Below are 22,377 nucleotides of genomic sequence, written 5' to 3'. Positions count from 1 at the left end.
GTTTTTACCAGCAAAATACTAAATTATTAAGGTGTTGATGCAACAACCCTCGCTGACTTTAGATGAAACGATTGATAACCCTTTCATGTTTGACTATCAGCTTTTAAACTACATCATGGACCAGTTAGATTAGATTAAAGACATGAAAAAAACACTTAACCTGCCTCCATCTCATTAATAAAACCACCAATAAAACCAAAGAAAAAATGAAGAAATTCATTGTTTCAGGTAAGAAACAGCGCACTTTGTCTCATTCAGTTATTGTGTGAACAAAGGAAATAATACTAGTTTGTGAGCTTCAGAAGTACTGCTAGGCATCTTTAAGTACCTTCATCTAACACCAAGCAATAACATGAATAAGGATACCCCATTTCCCAAAATGTCAAACCAGTATTAAGTAAGTAAATATCCTTCAAGGCCATCTGTCATGGATTACTTTCAGAAAGAATACCCCCAAACCGACACTCACACAATCCAGTATATTCACACACTGGTAAGCTACTGATGAGGAAACTGGCAGCGTTATTACTCTTTAGGTTTCGCAGTGAGATATAAAGCATTTTACTCACCTCAGATGGGATAGATGTGATACTCACTGTAGTGATACATCATGATGCCTCCCTCCGGGCTCCCTTGTGATGTGATGTCCTTGAAGTTATGTTGCAGGATGAAGGAGGCAGGTGCCAGACTGCAGCCTCCTCACTCTGACAGGAATGCAAACACCAACACAGTCCCAAGGAGTGAGACTACATATTGATTGTGCAAAGATTGACTGACATATGTCATGACACAGTACCTATACAGCTGAGGTAAATGACTGATTGAGACAAGTTGCAGGTTGTGTTTCTGTAGTTTAGATGGTGTGAAGATGGTCTTATTTGTGTAGAGTTTTTCTATATTAGCCCGCAGAAGGTCATCAGATTTCACCTATTTTCAGAAAGAGCAATCAGTCTTAATAAAGAGTGTGACTTTGTTTTAACACTTAGACTCATCCTGGACTTGTTAATTTGTCAAAGGGTATACTTCTGTATTTTCTCACAGTAGTAAGGGTGGTGTAAAAATGACATCAGTTCATTTGACACCACAAATGAGCTGATGTCTTGCGCTTTGACACGATAACCCACCACCTGGAGAGAACACAAGACAATCCCCCGGGTTAGTCAATCCGAGCATGAGTCAACGATACATTCAGTCCATGTGGTGTATGTGTGTGGTTATTGTGACTCATGTCAACAGAAAGAACCAAATGCTTGACCGATTGTGCCAGGAAGCAAGCGTAGAGAGCCAAGTGTGAAAGCGAGACAGGGAAAGAACATTGTAATTTCCTCTCTCAGCTGCTGGTCCGTCAAGAGTGCAAAGAAGGCGTGAAAAAATGAGAGAAATACTGAGCGATGAAGGACGATAGGCTGGAGGAATAGGGGTTAATTATTCCCAGTGAAATGTTTCATTAAGGAGATGCAAAGATCTGAGTTGTGCAGTTTCAGGTCCGCAGTTGCTTTTTGGTTTTTAAGTATTTCTCTTTCTTGTTATTAATGCATCAGTCCTGTGTATGGGAACCATCAACCACATTCTTGCCACATTCTTGCATCACATTCTCCTAATATATGAAGGATCCCTTGGGAGGGTTGTATCGGGAAGAGCTTCTGGTATAAGAATATGCCAAATCAAATATACAGATCAATGTGTTGACATCTTGTGAATAAGGGATCAGCCAAATGAACAATAGAAGAGGTATGCCCATCAATGAGCCACCTCTTTCAACTGTTATAACCACAGAGCACATTTTTATTAATTTCTCAAAATTCTATTTACTTTCTCAGGAAAAATTTAATATTTGAAAGACTTGGTTTGAAACGTGTGTCTGACCGTAACTAAATTCAGAGTAGTTTGATTTTATTTCTTCACAAAGATAAAAAAAAACGCACACTAAATTTTCATGTATTCATATATTTTAAACATGTGTTCTTTTTTCATACTAATGCAACAGCTGATGTTCAGGGTAGGAATAAAAACATGCACCACATACATCATACAAATGCAGAATTCGTCTTTTTGGTTTTTTACCAGTAGGCTGAACCATTACCTGATCACACTTGGCCTCTCACGTATGATGAAGAGTTATAGGATGTTAATGAGGAAATGCATTTTGGGATGTCTTATATTGCTTAAGTAGACCTCCCTGCATATATAATGATTTCACATATACATTTCAAATCAACTTTGGTTCCATAGTGTTATGAAAGCATCACCAGTGAGGCTGTACTTGGGTGCTTTGAAATATTTAACACTAGCATGTGCATGCTAGAAACAGACTGTATATAAAGGTTGGACATAGTTTCCAGGTCTGAAAGGTGAAGCGAATACATAAAGCTGATTTGTTCACTGCACATTGTTTTGAAGCTGATGGCTTGTCATTTGCAGACTTTCCAGCCTCCAGTTGCCTAGGTGACCTTCGAACATATTTACTACCAGGTCATACATTAATCAGGGGTATGTTTCATTCTCAATGGCAGAAAGATGCCTGGAAGATGAGAAATGTTTATCATTTAGTTTCTACGGTCTCTAGTCGCCACAATGCTACAAATAACTTCCACTGTGTATGTAGCTTAAGTGTTTCTAAGCTGGCCAGAAGTGGGCAAAGGAAATCTGGTTTTATAGTCAGTAAGTTAATTCCATTTAATTCAGTTCAGCTCAGTTTAATTGTATTTATATAGGAACTGTAGGAGCCTTTTTTGTGTTGTTACCTTATGTGTGCCACTAGGGGTCACTTTTTGTGTTTTTAGGGTATAATATGTTTTATGGTACAGTATTTAAGGTCAAGTGTTGTTGGTCGGAAGGAGCAAATAATTTGTGATCTCTGTCCTGTTGTTGTTGTATACTAAGAGAACTGTTGAACTACAAATGCAACTGATGGAAAGCAATAAATGTGTTAAACGGACAAGATAAGTACGGCTGTAGTTATTGGACTCTCAAGGTTCATTCATGACAGTGGCATCACATCACCTCTGCCATCGAGCACCTCAGTGGCTTCAAGCGTAGGCTTAGTCTTTACAGGAACTAATTCACCATAACAGTCACTGCAAGGCACTTTATATTTTAAGGTAAAGACCCAATAATAATAGAGAGAAACCCCAACAATCACATGACCTCATCAGCAAGCAATGGGTGACAGTGGGAAGGAAAAACTCCCTTTTAACAGGAAGAAGCATCCAGAACCAGCCATCGGCCACTACCAGGTAAGACAAGACGGGACAATTTGAAAACAACACTTGGAACAAGGTAGTTTCAAGCATTTCTGGATACAGCATGAGGTTTTTCTATTTCATGGACCATGTTGGAGTCAAAAAAGGATAAAACAGGATACGCTGTAGAGCAGGTCGACCTCACGATTGAGGTATGAGTGTGCAGTGTTTCTCCTTCCCTCACAACATCTGGTTTCAAAACACATTTGGTTTCATAAAATGGTAACAGTCAAAATGCTCACCTAGAGGCTTTACCATGAGGCTCATGTCATGGTGGCCACATCCATGTATATGAAGTCTCTGATGCTATTCTTTTAATGCACAAACCTGTTGATCGTGGCAGCACAACAATGGTTTAATTACATTTTATCAGCATACTTAGTTGGCTGTTTTAACAGTGATTTACATGCAAAAGAGCTTTCATCAATAATCCTTTAGCTGTTCACATATCTTTATTTAACATCTGTTTGTCTGCAATGATTGCAATATATTAATAATTATTGAACTGGAGAAATATTTCTTTACCAGATTTCCATCAGAACCAAAGGTTCAGTAACAGGAACAGGCTGTAAACACCTTATATTCACCAAAGTTACTGAAAACATGACATTTGTGGCACAAAAAAAGGATGCAAAAGTATTTATGCTAGTATTAGTGGTAAGAAGGGAGTCTGAATCATGTTAAATCATAAAGATCTTCATGAATGTCTTTCTATAACAACATGAATGAGTAACACTGCTGACTTGTTGTTTATTTATGATGTGTCTTTATAAAAAAATCACAACATATGGCATCAAAAGCTCGCTTTACTCTCTGAACAGTTCAGAGTCTGATCCACTGGTGCCACTGGTGCCACTGGTGCCACTGGTTCCGCTCATTGTGTCTTGAATACCATGAGGTTATGAAATCCCCTCTCAGACTTTGTCACACTTGCATGTGCCAAACTCCACATTTTGCCTCTTTCTGTTGGGTTCGCAGCTCCTCTGGGAGGCTCAACATGTCACCATCTATTCTTGGAGTGTAGTCTCCTGCTCACACACACATGGTGTTCACATCAGTTTCTGTGCCAAGAAGACATGATCAGTGTTGTCACATTCAGGGATGAATTGAAGGGCTGATAGACTGAGTGAATGTTTGGATCATTAGCTATCATAACTAATGATAGATCTGTTGTGTAATTATTACTCATTTTAAGATTCATTCCAACTGTGACTTTCTAACAACACAGTGGAAAATTGATAAGAAAATTACTTCCTGGATAAAAGATTACTATCATCGTATTTAAGCTTCTGTACAGTAGATTTGTATAAGCGATATTATATGCCACTACAAAGCATTTCTGTTGAATTGAATATTTTTATATCAAACAAGCAAATTCAAAGCCTGCAAATACTGTAATTCTATCTGGATTGGATTCACTGCACTCTTACAGCAGAGAAATAAAGAACCAACATATTTGATGAAATTAGAAATGTAAGTCTTCAAAAAGTCATGTGATCAAGTACCAATGACCCAGCCTGACATTATAGAACAGACACACACCTACACATATATATGCAGACACACACATATGTCCCAGCATGTGTTACAGTAATGGGCAAGTGGATTCCCCAAGAACCCAGTCTAATTAGCCTATCTTATTATGAGCCACCCCAAGACTGGTCTCTGCAGGGTACAATAAAGTAATGAGAGCTAGGAGTAAATGTGTGTGTGTGTGTGTGTGTGTGTGTGTGTGTGTGTGTGTGTGTGTGTGTGTGTGTGTGTGTGTGTGTGTGTGTGTGTGTGTGTGTGTGTGTGTGAGAGAGAGAGAGAGAGAGAGAGAGCGAGAGAGAGAAAGCTTTCACTTTTTCACAATTGAACACATATAGCCAACTTTATCTCTACACACAGTATCTACTTTGATTCAACACAGGGACCTTTGTCACATGATAAACTCCACTTCCTAATAGAATTTCTGTCGTGAGCTACACTGTCATCTACACAACATATACACAAATATCCCAAAGTTCATTTAAAACATTAGCAGGAGGATTTTCAGGACTGAAATCAGTAAAACAGTCAGTTATTACGGCTTTTACAAACAGTTTTTGTTTACATTATGTTATTAAAAAATACTCTTTGTTTCTTTTTTTCTTCTTTTTTTCTTTTTTTTGTCCCGTTTGGCTCTTTTGCCATCAGAATTATTGTCTAAAGGCGAAGAAAGATGCCCAACGGATTTACTTTACCAAATGGACCATCCCAGCCTTGCCGCAATGGTCTATTTGATTCACCTTTTATTGTTTATTTTATTTTTTATTTTCACTTGCTAGATACAGGACAGACTTGAATGAGGAAAAGAAAGGGGAGAAAGAAAGAGGGGAAAAAAACAGCGGAGAAGAGGGACGGGGATAAAGGGCAAAAAACAAGAACCAACAAAATAAGCAGACAAAAAATACATATATCAATCACCTGGATCACCTGTTGAGAAAGAAAAAAGAAAACAAGCAGAAGAAAACAAGAGCAATAGAATAAACAACATCATGATCTATGTGAATATAACAGTAAATACTAAATGTTAAACATTATTGTGCAGCACGAAAGATCGACAGCGCACAGTGTGCTTTAAGGTAGGAGCCAAAAAGGGTGTCGTTTGTGTGTGTGAGCACCCGTGTGTACACCTGAGAGCATGGATGCGCTTGTTTTTAAAAGGTTCCTTCATGTAATGATCTGCTAGAGGGTGTGGGGAGCCACAGCCCCGTCCTCCAGGGCATGAAACAGGTATAGAGGAGATCAAAACTCCAGACATCCAGAGGCCCCCAGAACACAAGAGACCAAGGAAGACCAACAGAGGGGCAGCCGCGCCACTATCCCAGAAAGAGCTGAGGAGAGGGGTCACTCAGCAGCCGCGGAGCAAAAGCCAGGGGGGGTTGCAGTGACGTAATACTCTTTGTTTCTGACCTCTAACAAAGTTATGAAAATATTTTTCATCTTATTAACTTGAAAATAATCATATGTTTGTTTTTTAGCATACATGGTTAATCATTAGCTTGTTTTTTATTCCTTAGTCGCCGTTATCAGGTTGCTTTAAATCACGTCAGCATCATTAAAACAGTGTTACCCTGGTTGACTTGCAACCAGGGTAACACTGTTTTGATGATCAATAACTAGGGAATAAGAAACAAGGTGGTGAACACCATTACCCCACGCCATTGTTTTCATGAAGTCCTCACTCTACCTTTAAGACATATTAAGATATATTCCTTACTCCTGCTAGTTATTATGTATCTGTGCACACCGTAGAAAGAGTAGCACAAATAAAATATTAGCTTAGTATAAATAGTAAAAATGCAGAAAAGTTGGTCTGACTATGTTGAAATTGCTGTTGAAAAAACATGTACCTATGAACACTTCTGAGGTTCACTAATGATCTCTTTTTAGAGATAAAAAATAAAACAGCTATGGCTTTATGGAGAATCATATGTTGGAGTCCCCCTTAGAAAAGTGACATCAATTCTTCCACCAAACCCTCAGGAGAAATTAAGACATAAAACACCTGTGGCGTGTCCATATGTCCCTTCAAACGTGCACACATTTATGTTTTGTGAACACCACAGTTGGATATTAATGGCAGGTTTCTAAAACAACAACTTTGCCTCATGTGTCTCTGCTGATTCATGAGTCTTCAGCACCTCACAGGATCTCACACTCGAGAGGTGTAAAACTCGGCTGATTGAGATATTGAACATTTGGTTCATTTAACTGAATGCTGCTCTTCAAACTGATACACCGTTCTTGCATCACTGTATTTGATCCAGTGACGCACTTCCTGACAGTGTAGCTGGTCTCCAGCTGGTCACTTCTTAGCCTACTGTGTGCCAGTCAGGACTAATGAGACAAAAGAGGCCAAAAGCAACACAGAACAGCTGATCCCCTGTTTCATTAAGAGGATCACATCTCTGTAAGAGGACAAACAGCTGTTCATGGTTACAGTGTATTTAAAAAACAATAATCTCTTCCTCAGGGATGTTAACTTATCAAGACTGAATTATCTAGATAACCTTACTAAGTTAAACTAATTGATTTTAATATTTTCAGTAACTTAGTTAAGGTTAGAGTCATGATTTTTTAAGGTTTTGCATATCTGGATATTTTGATTGCATGTATGTTGAAGCACTCACAAGTGAGCATCACACTTGTGTTATCTTCAGCAGTCATATACTCGCATATAATTAAAGGCGGAAAAGAGAGAAAGCTAACCAGTTCCCTCATTAAAGCAACCAGTAAATCTTGGCTGGCCGTGTTATAGAGGGATTAACAGCACAGTTGGAATCCTTCTTTAATGAATCAGGTTGCATGGCTGAACTGATCCCAGAATATAGATAAAGCATCCCACTTTATGCCAAGTGTGCACTTCTACAAGAACTGCATATTTGATGAAGTACGCAACCAGTGATCACGTTTTTGTCAAAAAGGATGGTTTATGGTCCAGTACTCTTTATCTGTAGTTGTCCAGACGTTCCATTCTGTCTCTGTTATGAAGCAAGAAAATGTGAGGGAAATCACCAATGTTTGAGTCACAGACAGATTTACTGACCGGTAAATAACGGACAATCATTATGTCAGAGCTTCATTTTTCTGTAAGTGCTTCTCTAGCTTTTGATATTTTTGTGGAATTTATATTATAAAGATTATTACTATGTTTTTTTCCTCATATATTTTAGTTACCAACAACAAAATCCCACAAAGCAACACACTGACCACAATACTAATGATTTCTCAAACCACTCTTGTTTTCAAAAATATACAATTAAGCTAATAGCTTCCTCTAGTCCCTCCACTTTCCGAGCCCTTGATTCAATGGTCAGACCAATCCATCTTTAGAAGTGAATTAAACTACACTTTTGTGAAGTTTTGTGGCTGAGTCTTAGCTTTTGTTAAATAAATAATGACATGATGTAATTTGTCATGTGTTGTTGTTCTTCTGAGGGTATTTTTATTATGTCCTAATAGCTGGGATGGGCTCCAACCAAACCACTAACCTGAACTGGATAAGTGGAAGAAAATGGTTGTAAATGGATGGACTGATGTCCTGATATGAAAACTTTGAAACTGAGGTTGTACTTTTAATACACCACAGTTTTTAAAAGGAATTATACATCAAGTAAATATTTCACACATAATGAGAACTGAAAACATTTACCACTCCTCACTTCAAATAACATTAACTTAGAGCACCAGGACAAGGACAAAAATGGTCATCATTTTATAGTTTTACCATCAACACTGCTTTAGTCTGTCTCTTAGTATTGAGATCTCAAGTCCATTTTTTCCCCACAGGAGGCGCAGTTTTCTAAATAGCTAACAAAACATAATATTTACTAAAATACCTACTTATATACCTACCTATATACAATATATAGAAGTAGAGAGAGTAAGAAGCCGGTAAAAAGCCAGGAGTTAAATGATATTCTTTGTTTTAATTATAAACAAGAACTTTAATTATAGATATTTTATTTATAAATTCCACAAACATTTTGAAAGACAGAGAATCACATACAGAAAATTCATGCTTTGAGACGTTTGACCATATTTACTGGTTAATAAATTGCCTTTGACTCAAATACTGGTGATATTTTATGACTTCATAACAGTGACAAAGTGGAACAGTTGAACAAGTACAGATAAACAGGACTGGACCATAAAATTCATATTTGATCACTGGTTACATACTTTATCAGCCATGTAGTTAGAAGTGCACACTTGACATAAAATATGATGTTTTATTTAAAGTGAGAGGATTCCAACTGCGCTGTTAATCCCTCTATGACATGGCTAGCCATGTTGTACTGGTTGCATTCACGAGGAAACTGGTTAGCTTTCTCTCTTTTCTTCGCTTCTGCCTTTAATTCATATACAGTATATATATATATGATTGCTGAAGATAACGCAAGCGTGAGGAGGTGCTTAAGTGCTGTCACTGCTTGTATATTTTATATATATGTACTCTATTTCCATATATTCAGGCTTTGTAGCTAACAGTTTATTTTTTTAATTGTTTTACCTTTTTTCGAAGCCATTAAGGCATCGTTTTATAACAGGAGATGCTTGATGAATGAGGATGCATTAACTCTAGTGGTAGTTCACAAACAACAAGACCTTGAGCTTTCAAAACACCTTCATAATAATAAGCATCTCTGAAATACCCTGAGTGCTTGAACAGCGCATGACGAGGTGGCCGAGTGGTTAAGGCGATGGACTGCTAATCCATTGTGCTCTGCACGCGTGGGTTCGAATCCCATCCTCGTCGGTCTCATTTTAGGGAGGAGATACCTCACTAGGTTCGCCCAATGATCGGGATGAAAGGTCGGGGGTTCAAATCCACCGAACGGCTACCCAGAGGTACGTCTGAGCAAGGTACCGTCCCTGCACACTGCTCCCTGGGCGCTAGATTGGTGGCTGCCCACTGCTTCACTGGGTGAATGGGTTAAATGCAGAGTGTAATTTCTCTACAGGGGATTAATAAAATATACAAAAAAAAAAAAAGTTGTCCGTTAATACCCGCAGTTTGTTAGTAATGTTTATGTAAAGTGGTCTAAACGGGACAAGTAAATGCATCTGAATAAATTGTACAAAGTAAGCTCATCAGTTTATTTTCATTCATGTCAGTAACAGCCCACTTTAAGAAAACTGTTATTTACATCTAGTCATTCCTTTGAGTCTACACATATTTCTGCATATCATATTAGCTACAGAAATTGCATCACTTATTAATGGCTGCCATGTAGGCCACAATACTGGGTACCATCTGGGACTCACAAACTGGCTCTTATCAATTTCTTATCAAAACATAACTCTGAGCTTCTGGGTTAGTTCATGCATCCATCTCCTTATCATTTGTGAAAACAATCATAGCCCTATTTGTTTACCAGATTTACCAAATTTGGGAGTCTACATTTCGAGATGAGCCGATCGTTAAAATGCTTCTAGATATTTACCTACAAAGCCATCTAATGAAACAAATGTCATGCGTGATCATTTTGCAGGCTGAATTAAGGCCATGAAGATTACTTTCTCCAATTTGTGATGTCAAATGACGCATTTGAACAAATGACAGGTATCAGGTGCTCTGCTTTGCCCGTACAGAACCCATTAGACCTGTCTGCAATTCATCTTCATTACATCGCTCACCTTTCATGTCATCTTTTCTTGTCATTTATCAATTCACTTGCACTTTTTAGATCCATATTTAAAGGTCTATGTTGTTTTTGACATAAAAAAAGTGACAGAAATTATTAAGTCCTGGCTCTTTAAGAAAGCAAGTAATTGTTGCGTATTGAAGTTAGAAAAGAAATTCAGCAAATGTAGCATCAAATACAAGGCAGATGAAGTGAGTAAATTTACAGGTATTCTACTCTGATGTTCTGGAAAGAGCTGCAACAGGTTCGCCGTGCTGTTAAAGTGAGAGGCAGGGTAACACCGCACTCGAGTGCTATCAACAGCACCACTTACAGACGCAATTTACTTTGCATCACAAAGCAATCATGTTTAGAGGGCTAACCCACTAATAAGATAGAAGCACTACAAAGGCCCCAAAATAGAAGCAACAGAGTGAATTCAATTGAGCTGCAACAGCTCTTGTGGAGCTTTTGCTGTTGTGAGTCATAAGTGTTGGTTCTGTGTCTTGATGACGCGGGCGGATGCGTGGGTGACTCTTGGGGAGGGTGGGCGGGTAGAAGTAGCAGATGCTGTGCTTGTGTTACCCCAGACCCTTGTCATCCACTCAGTTGCTGCTTCATTCAGTCGGTTGTTGCTACGATACTACGTGGAAGATGACACTTGAAGTGAACACGCAAACACAAAAAAGCTGTTACGTTTTTACACATTCTGTGGTTTTTTTCTTTGTATGGTAGACACAATTGAAAAGTCTTGCGCACATCAGAGTGGTGTGAAGCCATACTGGGATTGCTTTGCCGTTAGCACTTTACATAATGCTGCCGTGGTCAATATAAATCACACACACACATACAAAAAAAGCAAACACTTGACCTATTCAGTGAAAAGCAAAGCATGATGATGCTATTTGGATGAAACGCTGGAACACTCATGTTTCCACAGGTTGCTCTTTCTCTTGGGTGGATAATGAGGAGCATAGAGTTTGGGAGCTGTTTTGATCATCATGAAGCCCAGTGCACTTTGCCTTTGGTATTTCCTGTGGTATTTCCACAGCTGAGCTACAAAAGTGACATTTCTATGCAGAAGTGAAAGCAGCTTCATGGTTTCTAACTGAAAACCAAGTAGTTTTGCAATATTTTGACAAAGAATGCTTTATCCCAGCTGTTCTAGGGCTGAAACTCAACCCTGGATAGGTCGTCAATGCTCACTTTGGCTATGGCAAATTTAGAGTCATCAGTTAAACTAACAAGCATGTCTTTGGACTGTAGGATGAAGCCAGAGTACCTGGAGAGAACCAACTCGAGCAAAGAGAGAATATACAAATCTCAATGTTGTCTCAAAGCGCAAATTTCAACTAACATATTCAAAATATATGTAACAATTTAAATAACTGAAAGTCTCTTTTGGATAGATATAGAAAATGTGTCATTTATATGTTATTATATTAATTACTGTATCATTTTTTAATATTCAGTGTCAGAGTCTTTGCATGGATATATTAATGTCACATTTCTCTGGAGCCTCAGTGCGTGTATTTTGATCTCAAATGCTAATGGTGTATTTTGAGGTGTGAGCCACGAATGAAGCCATTCCCTGGGAAAGATGCAATGAATGTGCTATTATAAATTATTTCGCCTGTGACATGTTCTCTGTTACACCTGAGCTGTGAGACTGATGGCTGCAGGCTGCTTTCCCATCACTCCGTTTTGCTTCAGTTCAGCTGTAACTCAGGCACACCCTCCTCTCTGCAATAGCTGTTTGCACATTTGTCAGACAGATTAATCAAAACGAGAAGCCCTGACAACGCTTCTGCTCAAAGTAAAACTCCCATCCAATTCTACAGCCACAAAGCAACCTAAAAGCAGTCCCACAGATCATATTGTTCTTGAAAGTAACAGATGCCTCTGGGCAGCATGAAAAAACATCTGGGACACGTGAGGGATGTTTCTTCTTCCGAAGACAGACTTCTGTAGAGCTTCCAGTCATGTAAAGAGACAGTGACAAAAAGCTTTAGTGGTTAGGGACATGGACAAGACATGCTGACCAGTCAGAATGACAGATGCTCTAACTGTTCGCATGCTTGCTGCTTCGATTCTTCTTGCAAAGCGGAAACTCGGCTGGAGCTGCTTCCCAGTTTGGGGCGATAGGCCAAACTCCAAAGCCACACTAGTCCCAAAAGCTGCAGTTCCTCAAATGACCACTTGAGGCTGAAGGATGAGTCAGTCTGTTAAAACAACTAACTTTAAAGTAGCAATAAAAACATTTCGTAGGTATAAAAAGTGCTTTTAATCTCTAAAGTCAGTTTGTTTATATATGTTTGTGCTAAGGTCATAGTGGTCAAAGTCACATGGAAGTACTTCCCGGAAGCGCCGCTTGCATTGTGCAATTTGCTCGCAGCAAATCATTCGTGCACAGCGCAAGCCAAAGTGTTGTTGATGTGAGACGGGGGCTTTATAGTGACCTATTTTTAGAGGCTGCTTTGAGAGGCAGGTGCCAGAGAATGTGGTGCTTACATCTGTAAATGTACTGTGTACTAACACGGGGGGATTTAATTCATTTAAGTATTAGTTAAAGCAATTAAGCAATAAATCACCAAAAAAATTGCCAGTAACAATATTTTACATAGTATATGCTGCAGCGCTCACTTCTGCAACTGGAAATAAGTCATTTTGTGTGAATATTGAGTCACTTTTAGTAGGTACAGGTTGTTTGCATAGGTGTGAATGCACATATATGTGGATGTCCTCCTTTACGTCTAATCATTCATTACACAGGAAGGAGTAGGATCATATAAGTTTATAGTACTTCGGTGCCCAGAGTGTGCCAAGAAAATATCCTCCACACCATTACATCACAAACAGCCAAAACGGTTGGTACAAGGCAGGATGGAGCCATGCTTTCATGTCGTTCAGGTCAGTTTCTTAACCGACCATCCGAATGTCACAGCAGAACTGCTTTTCTCTTTTTTACACTATTAAACCCTGCAGATGATTATGTGGGAAAGTCTCAGTAGATCGGCAGTTTCTGAAATTGATTGATTCTCTATTGATGCTCAGTTTGACCTTCAGCAGGTCATCGTGACCATGTCTATGTATATTAATTCATTGAGTTGATGCCATGTGATTGGCTGATTGGATATATGCGTCCTGAGCAAGTTGAACAGGTGTGCCAAATAAAATATCCATTAACTGTATCTTAGTCTGCTTTACATAATAACAATCAAGCAACTGGGAATCATATTCTAATGATTGGTCTGCTAATATAGGACACTTGAGGTGTGGTCTATAGTCCGATAGGGTGCTGATTGTGCTGTCTGATGTCAGAAATATAGAATTCATGTATGACAGGATTTATAAGAACAATAACCTCTAAGTAAAGACTCACGTCTCTGGCGTGAAACTCCAAGTTTGGGTTTGTTCTGTCACGTTTAATCACTTTTGACTTTTCTAAGGAACTTTTTGCAGCTGCTCATTCAAAAGTGCATTAGCCCGCTTTGAAATTCTTCTAACGAGTGTCGTAGTGATGAAAATGTGTCAATGTCACTTTGAACTAAAGGCCTTTATTTATAGGTTTAGAAGAGCCTCATTTTGACACTGAGACCTATTAATTGAGCTCTCCACAGACATCTCCCTGTATCTAAAATAGGTAGGAAGTCCATCGTGGAGGTGAAGAGGGACAAAGTAGGCCAAGGACTCTCACAGAAAATAGACTGGGACTCACTGAGGGGCCGGATCATCCCGAGAAAGAACAGGAAATGGGAAAGAATGTGGGTTAACAATAATTGTGGAAAATCACATGAGTACAGACACTCCACTGGAGTAATCAAGTGAAGAGATTTAGTCAGATTTAGTAGGTATGATGTGATATTGCACGCACTTAAACTTTATCTAACATTATCTACATGAGGGCTGTTACTGTTAGACTGCATCAGTAAAGGAAAGCAACTAAATACAGCTATTCACATCATTTACAGAAATAATTTTAAAGACACTTAAATCTGAGGATTTTGATGTTATGCTATTTTTTCCATCCAACTACATTTCAGAGAACCTTTGTAACTCCAGTATTTATTTGACAACTGTTAGCACTGTTTTGGTTGAATGTGGGCATTTTGACATTTGATCTCTTTATAAAGTAGTTCTCATTGTTAGGGCCAAACGGCCCATTTTTGCACAAGATAAAATTAGCTCTATTTTGACACCACGATACTACTTGCATGTGAAAGCATCACTAATAATATATCAATAAAATATTCTGTATTGGGCAACAATAACAGCTGAACCCACAAAACTTAGTTGTGACTTGCAGTGGAATAATTTATAACATACAATGCAAAATAAGTGGATACCATTCATAAATCTATACAGTCTATGAGAATTCCACTGTCTACCTGATATGAATTTATTGTTGAAATGTGGATTTAGGTCATTTACTTTATCTAGTTAATGTGTGCTTAGTTTCATCTACATGTGTGTTTTGCATACAGTTTTTTAAGTCCATGATTTTCCTTTGAAGTATAAATTACCTTCTAAACCAAAGAACAAGAAACTTCAAATTACACTTCGGCACAGTACATGAGTAAATGTATTTTACTTTGTAAGTTACTTTGCACCAGTGCTAAAACTAATAATAGGCTGCCTCCTTTTTAATTGAAGTTAGACCTGCCAAACTGTTTCTGAACAAAGAACATCATGCCTTTGAATAGAGTATCAACTCCTTGGTTTACCTGCACTGCCCTCTTGTGGTAACATCCGTCACTGCATGGTAATTTTAAAAAAAAATGACAGTTTCAAAACATCAGCACATTCTTTATTTACAAGTCCTTACATGACAAAAAAAAAATGGTGATGACAGGCAAGACTACATGGAGGTACAACGGTGACAAATGCTCAAACTAGAATTTCAAAGCAAATCTGTCTGACGACTGGTGACGCAGCAGGTAGTGAATGCGGTGTATGGGTCATCATTTCAAGTCCAGAGACTTAGTAAATCTATTTAAACTTGCATGTGGCATTTTCCTCAGTGTTCACATCAAGCATGTGACATGATCTACTGAGACTCAGCTTGGAGCCAGTTCCAGCAAGTCAAAGCAAACTTGAACTCCACACGTATGAGGACAGGGATGGGCACATTCTTGTTCAGTTCAAACACACATATCCTAGCAGTATCTTTTCACACAGCAAAACCATGCCAAAGAAAATTCCCACTCGTGTCAGCCAAGACATGACAGCAACAACAGAGGAGGAGGGACACGTGTGGAAGTATTTTTCTTGCGACAACTTTCTTCTTCTTCTTTTTTAAATAAAAAACCTAACACTTGTGAATATCACACACATACACACAGCTGGTTAACAGGCTAACTGTATGCTTGGGAGTCTTAATATAAAAGCTGAGAACAAAGGGCACATTCAGGACAAATGGAGGGCAGGATGGATGAAACAAACCCATGGCACTTTGAATAAACAAGGGGATAAAATTAGGCATCTGAACAGGTAAGGCATAGACAGATCTAAATAGACTTTCTGTAAAAACTCTGCACGATGTAAAAGCTCTCTTACACATAAGCTTAGTCTCTGCCTAAAGTAAAACCACCTGTTTAATATTACATTATAAACATTATACAGATGGTTTTCCCTACCAATTAGTCATGCTGCACACAGGCAAATTTTTTAAGAGTCTTAGTTGTACAAGCTTGCATCTGTTGTTGGCTTTACTGGAAACAAACTCAGGATGGGGGCATATTTCCCTCCTTTGTCCTCTTTATTATCAATGTAATCTCTCCCCTTTCAGTTGTAAAATCAGTGACTATGGATCTGGATGTTACTCTGAAACTAAAGGGCAGAAGTGTAGTGGATCGAGCAATACAACAGTACATGATGCTGTGCATTTCTACAGACTCAGTACTGAAATGCACACATCAACAGCAAACATCCTAAATGATTTTTATGATACACCTGCAGTACTTCCCTGCATATGCACTACAGCTGTTTCATCTGTACATACACATTTTCAAGTATGCGAGAGGACTTCTTGACATAGCTAAAACAGGTTTATTTGCATCTCTTTAGTGAAAGAACTGAAAACAAAACTAAGAAAGACGGGCAGTACCCTCTTCAAAGCGAGGGGCATTCCACAATTTAGGTCCAAAAACTAAATGATAATGGTTTAATGTCAGCCTCCCCCGGTGACCTATTATAAAAACAAAAGCAAATCAGATTTATATGACCGGGTGATTGGTCATCATTGGCATCAAGTCTGTTGAGTCCGTTCGAAAATAAAACTAAGAAATTTTAGAGAGAAACACACTGAAAGTGTTGTGTGACGCAGTGCTTAAACTGACTGTTACCAAGAGTTGGCTGTTCCCCTTCACAATGCACCCGCACTGGTTTTAAGTGTCTGGGACAAAGTGTTTTTGTTCTATCTCTGGCAGACAGCTATTGCCTTGGGTCTGAGGAGCGAGGTTGTGGATCCACGGGTACATATTCCACAGGCAAAGGCCTAAAAATCATGAGGAAAAGAGAAAAAAAGCAACTAAGAAAAAACAGTTACCTAACACTTGTGGTTAAAGGTTCAATTTCTTTTTTTTTTTTTTTAAAACAGGAACTACAAAAACCGAGTCTCTCCCCTGACTTACATGGAGCAGCAGGATTGGGTATTTCTTATTAACATGATCGCACTACTTTCTTTTCACAGAGGCAGCATCTTCATCCTTCAGGACAAACTTTTTCCTCAGAGCTTCTGAAATCAGCGAGGCCGAGTCCTCCTCCCTGAGGGAAGTGCAGCCTCTGTTGTACCTGCATCACAACACCAAAACCATTAAATTCATGACTACAAACCGCAAACAAAATAAGAGAACTCCGAGGCTTTCTGCACATCAACATTTCCTACCTGTCTTTGCTCATCTTCATGCGGTTCATGTCCTTCAGGATGTCCATAACATCAGCAAAACTGGTGGACTTTGATAGCGACACTGTATCCTCCTCTGCCTCCCGGAAGTCCATGCTAGGCCTGTCCAAATCAAAGGTAGCTGATGCTGTCATAGAAACCGGGGGCAGAGGGTCAGGGACCAGCTCTGAAACCACAGAGACGGCATCTTTCTCATCTTCCTCTTCCTCCGGTTCTTCCTCCTCTGTGACGTCGCTGATGACAAAGGAAGCAGCCGCCGTGGGGGCCGGCTGGTAGGACGCCGTCTCGAAAGGCGCCATGGAAAAGCTCATGCTTGTGTCATCGGGCGAGAGCAGATCAGGGGTGAGGGGGTTAGAGCCTGAAAGAAAGCAGAGAAATGGTCTGTTCAGCAGTTGTTTAGTTTGTTCCTCTCAGCAATGTCCCACATAAACAACTGCACATTTCAAACTGAGCCATGTCTGATTATTTCCTTTGAATCAAATATAAAGTCAAAGTATAAACATAAACAAGCATAAAGCGTTTTAAGCACCGCTTCTATGCCTTATTGTCCTAATTATTCATAGTTCACGAAATCCCTTATGTGCGAGCTCCCTCCAGTGCTCACACATCACAGCTGTGCCTAAAATCACTTCATCAGGCAGTTGGAAATTTTAAATCAGTGCCTAAGTACTTAAACATCCGTTCCAAAGAGCCACTTCAAGCTGGATCCACAGATCACTTGTTCAAGTGGCCTATTTAATAACAAAGGTAAACATGTCTACAGCTTCTTAGTTTTGGTTTCTATAGCCCATTTCCCCATTAATGACATTAAGGCGGAGGTGTGATCATACTCTAGTGCAGGGGTGGGCAACTCCAGCCCTTGAGGGCCGGTGCCCTGCAGGTTTTAGATGTGTGCTTGAACCAACACAGCTGATTTAAATGGCTAAGTGACCTCCTCAATATGTCCTGAAGTTTTCCAGAGGCCTGGTAACGAATTAATGATGCGATTCAGTGTTGACCCAGGGTGATATCTAAAACCTGCAGGACACCGGACCTCGAGGCCTGGAGTTGCCCATCCCTGCTCTAGTGGAATTGTTTGCCTGATAGATGAAGACTTCCATTTTTTTTTAATCATAAATCAGAATCAAGGTCAGAATCCATTTATTTGAATTATAATACAACAAAGGAAGACAATACAAATGAACAGAGTTCCTGTTAAATGGATAACTCTCAGAGATTATCTTTACTCACTGACCTACAAACTGATGCCAAGATATCTTAGTACCAAAGAGCCATGCAAAATCAGGGCTGCTGACTTGGCAACAAAGGAAACACAGTCATGGGAAGAGTATCTCTGTCGCAGGCTCAATAAAGCAATCTTAAAGCTGCAATCCTCTGCGGACCTCATTTAACCAGACTGCCAGTTTCCACCCACCACAGCGCTATGGTTGATATAGCAACAGCTGACAACACCTTACCAGTGTGGTAGCAAATCTCTGGTTGTGTTACCTGAATCACTTGCCACAATTTTAGCGATCTGTGCTCGAAGTCTGCTGAGCTCATCCTGCAGTGCCGTAGTACGGTTCAGTGCAGTCACGCCGGGCTTCTTCAGCCCCTCCATCCTTTTGCCCTCACGGCGAAAATTGGGCACAGATGAATTCCTGTGAAGCACCAGGAGCGGTGTGGGTCGCCATTCGTGTTTCAGAGGACGTGTGTCACTTCTGAAAACAGAAGAGCAAGTGTTTACTGTCACAAAAAAAACAGATTTGAGGTGTTGAGTCTGTTTATCTCCCCAGGGTAAAAATATCTCTTTCCTTTTAGCAGCTGCTGAGAAAAGATCTTTGTCAACAGCTCATCAGATAGAGGTGTCTATTGTGAAACATTGGCACTGTAATTAATCCAACCTTTTTCAAATTTCATGAATAAAAGGAGAAAAAAAACCACAGAGATGAAGCAACACCTGTCTAGTACAGGAAAATAGGACAATATATCAGTTTCCTAAGTTGGAAAATAAGTGTCTGGTTTAATGCTGTTGAGAAGAATTAACCCGGCACTACTCCATAACCTTCATGTTTGCCTTTCTATTTGGGGCTTCAGTCTAGACTCACCTCACTCTGGCATATGTCTCCTCTTCATCTGCAACAATCCAGGCTATGTCTGCCAAGGTAGGAACCATAGGCCCGTCCATTGGACGAAGAGAGGGCAGACCTGGTAGCTCCTAATGCACAAAGACATTAATGTATACAGCAGTGGTTTTTTATATAAAAAGGACAGAATAATTAGGAGAATACGGTATTTTTCGTATACCTGGAAACATGCCCTTTGAGGAGGTTTAAGTGGAAGAGTGGAACCTATTCTTCTCACAACACTGCGCGTGGATCCGTGAGGCTTATTTTGCCAGATGGGTATAACTTCCTGCAAACAATAAAAATACATACGTTTTTTTTTTCTTGCTGGATTTGTTTTCCTGAACAATCCGTGTGTGTAAAAGACTCTTTAAAACTCACTGTTTCTGCTTCCATGTTAATTGTGAATCAGTCTCATTCGTCTCGTCAGGAAGTTCCACACCAAAGTTTGGTGCTGGGAGTGTCTGAAGACAAAGAATTTCAGTAAACAGATGTCATGTGAGAGAGACTGCCAGTTCTCGGGACTGAAAATTACTTATTATTTAAGAGCAACAGGAAAAATCTGAACACGTGGTTACTTCACAAGAACTAGTACTCTCCTATAAATTTGATTTTGCTTGTTTTAGTAAAATATGATATAAAGCAGTTGTGAATATCGATGACTTGTTACTTAGTAGTAATGCTGGGCGATTCGTGTTACTTACCAAACTTACCATACTTTCCAAACACATCAGAAATCTCCATAAAAGGCTCAAATACACGGTTAAGTTATCAGCAGTCATTTGATTGTGGCTTTTTTGAGAAATTTCTTTTTAAAAAGCGAGTCGTAAACAGGTGTTATAAACTGTCACGCCTCGGGAGCTAGTCAGAGCTGGTACAGCTAATCACACTCCATCGTCTATCTGGTAAACAACAAATTAAACCAATAACGGAGTAATAATCGTGAATGCTAAAATAGCTAGGTAGCTAAAACCGGTAATTTTATTAATGAAAACGATGCATGCTACTTTGTCTGACGTTAGCCTGGATGAAAGCAGGTGCAAAGCGGTGGAAAGATAACATTTAGTCCTGTGATTAGTGAACAGCTTTGCTGAGTTTGTCATTAGCCGGGTAGCTAACCTAACAAATGGTCCCAAACACAGGCACCGTCACCTAGCTTTAGCAGCACCAAAAACGGCCCCCTGCTTGACCCCTCAAATGTAAAATTCACCAACATATCTCAGCATGTTTCGTACAACTTAACAGAATTCAGCACAAGCTTGAAAACTGTGACTTACCGCTGATTATAAATGACTACAATCCCGACGATGAAGTGGAAGCTGCAGCTTCTCCTCTTCGTCTTTCAGATTGTTGTCGTTCAGCAGGCCGGAAACCTGTGCCTCTCTGTTCTGCGATCTGATTGGCTGCAGCTTCACGATCTTCCTTTCCTTGCAGGATTGGCTCGAGAGCACCTCCTACAGGTGGAAGTGAGCAGTGCTTACAAATAAACCCACGAATATCTTTTAGCAAAAACCACGAGCTGTTATTGTTGTCAAACTATGTTCAGGATATTGTTGTCTTGAGCCCAACCCTCAACACCACATGACCTACTTTTAAGAATAGTACAATTATAATTTGAGGGGTTAAAGTCTTGCAGGTGTTTAATGCTATTTACTACAAAAGTCTGATTATTTGTTGTTGATTATGGATTGCACAATGCAATGATATAAGTGGCCAAAAAGTACTTCTCAGTATAAGGTAGTGTATTTCAACATCCCCCATTCATTTATGTTTAAAACCCAGTGCAATTAAGAATTTAGACATGATTAAAATAACCTGCTGATGTTCAAGCCAAACATCAGAATGGGGAAGAAAAAAAGATGTTTTAAGTGACATGAACATAGGATGGATGTTTGTGCCAAAACTTTGGACTGCTGATCTGGACGGTGGGGTGGGGTTCCTACATAACCATATACATATACATATATATATATATATATATATATATATATATATATATATATATATATATATATATATATATATATATATATATATATATATATATATATATATATATATATATATATATATATATATATATATATATATATATATATATATAACATCTCCAAAAGCACCAAACCTTGAAGCAAATGTGCTGAAGCAGTAGAAGACCACAGCTGGCCACTCCTGAGAGCTAAGAACAAAAAAATGAGGCTACATTTGATATTGACTCACCACAACTTGACAATAGAAGACTGGGATACAACATCTGATGACTCTCAGTTTTTGATACAACATTCCGGTTTTAGAATTTAACACAAACAACATGAAATCATGGATCTATTGTTCCTTGCATCAATAGTTTAGGTTGCTGCTAATGGTGGTGTAATGATGTGAGGGATAGCACACTTCTTAGCACACTTTGGGTAACTTAATGCCAGCTGAGCCTCATTTAAACACAACAACACCCTACTTAAGTAATTGTTGATGACCATGACTGGAGTGTTTCCATTTTCTAATGTCTGCTTTTGGCAGGATAACACATCATGTCACAAAACAAAAATAATCTCACACTGGTTCCTTGAACATGACATTGAGTTCACTGTACTAAATCGACCGCACAGACAGTACATTTGGAATGTGGTTGAACACAAAATTTGCATCATGGATGTGCAGCTAACAAATCTGTAGCTACTGTAAGATGCTGTCATGTCAATCTGAGGAATGTTTTTAGTACCTTGTTGAATCTGTACCATGAAGGATTTAAGACAGTTCTGGACTAGCAGGCATACCTAATAAAGTGACCAGTGAGTGGTTACCTGCATTATATTTTTCATAAATTGATTAAATTGATTTTTGTTTTGTTTGTTCTGTTTTTGCTGTGAAGCTTAACCATTTTTCTTGTTGTTTTGTTGTCACATACTGTATTTCCCTACTTTATTTCAGGGAAACAGTAATCTTTTATATTATTTGTTTTTTTAGAAAAG

General features: G+C 39.0%; 1 protein-coding gene and 1 non-coding gene across 2 annotated transcripts; one reads left to right on the top strand and one right to left on the bottom strand.

Annotated features, from left to right (window-relative positions):
• Nucleotides 1-9,446: 9,446 nt before the first annotated feature.
• Nucleotides 9,447-9,528, top strand: trnas-gcu. Its single transcript has one exon. It is a non-coding gene; the product is annotated as a tRNA-Ser (tRNA).
• A 5,653-nt stretch (nt 9,529-15,181) lies between these two features.
• On the bottom strand, nt 15,182-20,788 carry mtfr1l (mitochondrial fission regulator 1-like). Its single transcript, XM_031758331.2, has 8 exons — nt 20,683-20,788; nt 19,787-19,869; nt 19,587-19,694; nt 19,388-19,497; nt 18,789-19,000; nt 17,283-17,658; nt 17,029-17,188; nt 15,182-16,892 (listed from the first exon to the last, which is right to left on the bottom strand). Exons 2-7 carry the CDS (start codon nt 19,799-19,801, stop codon nt 17,071-17,073), a joined length of 939 nt encoding a protein of 312 aa, XP_031614191.1. The 5' UTR covers nt 19,802-19,869; nt 20,683-20,788; the 3' UTR covers nt 15,182-16,892; nt 17,029-17,070.
• Between the last annotated feature and the right edge of the window lie 1,589 nt (nt 20,789-22,377).

Source organism: Oreochromis aureus, linkage group 19, assembly GCF_013358895.1.
Source record: "Oreochromis aureus strain Israel breed Guangdong linkage group 19, ZZ_aureus, whole genome shotgun sequence".
NCBI lineage: Eukaryota > Metazoa > Chordata > Actinopteri > Cichliformes > Cichlidae > Oreochromis > Oreochromis aureus.
Note: the sequence above shows the minus strand (reverse complement) of the source record. Positions and strands in the feature narration are given on the sequence as shown.

Coding starts and splice junctions, on each gene's coding strand:
- mtfr1l (XM_031758331.2), bottom strand. Junction 17,659..18,788: donor AATTGTGGCAAGTGATTCAG/GTAACACAACCA, acceptor GCTTTCTTTCAG/GCTCTAACCCCCTCACCCCT. Junction 17,189..17,282: donor ATGAAGATGAGCAAAGACAG/GTAGGAAATGTT, acceptor GTTGTGATGCAG/GTACAACAGAGGCTGCACTT.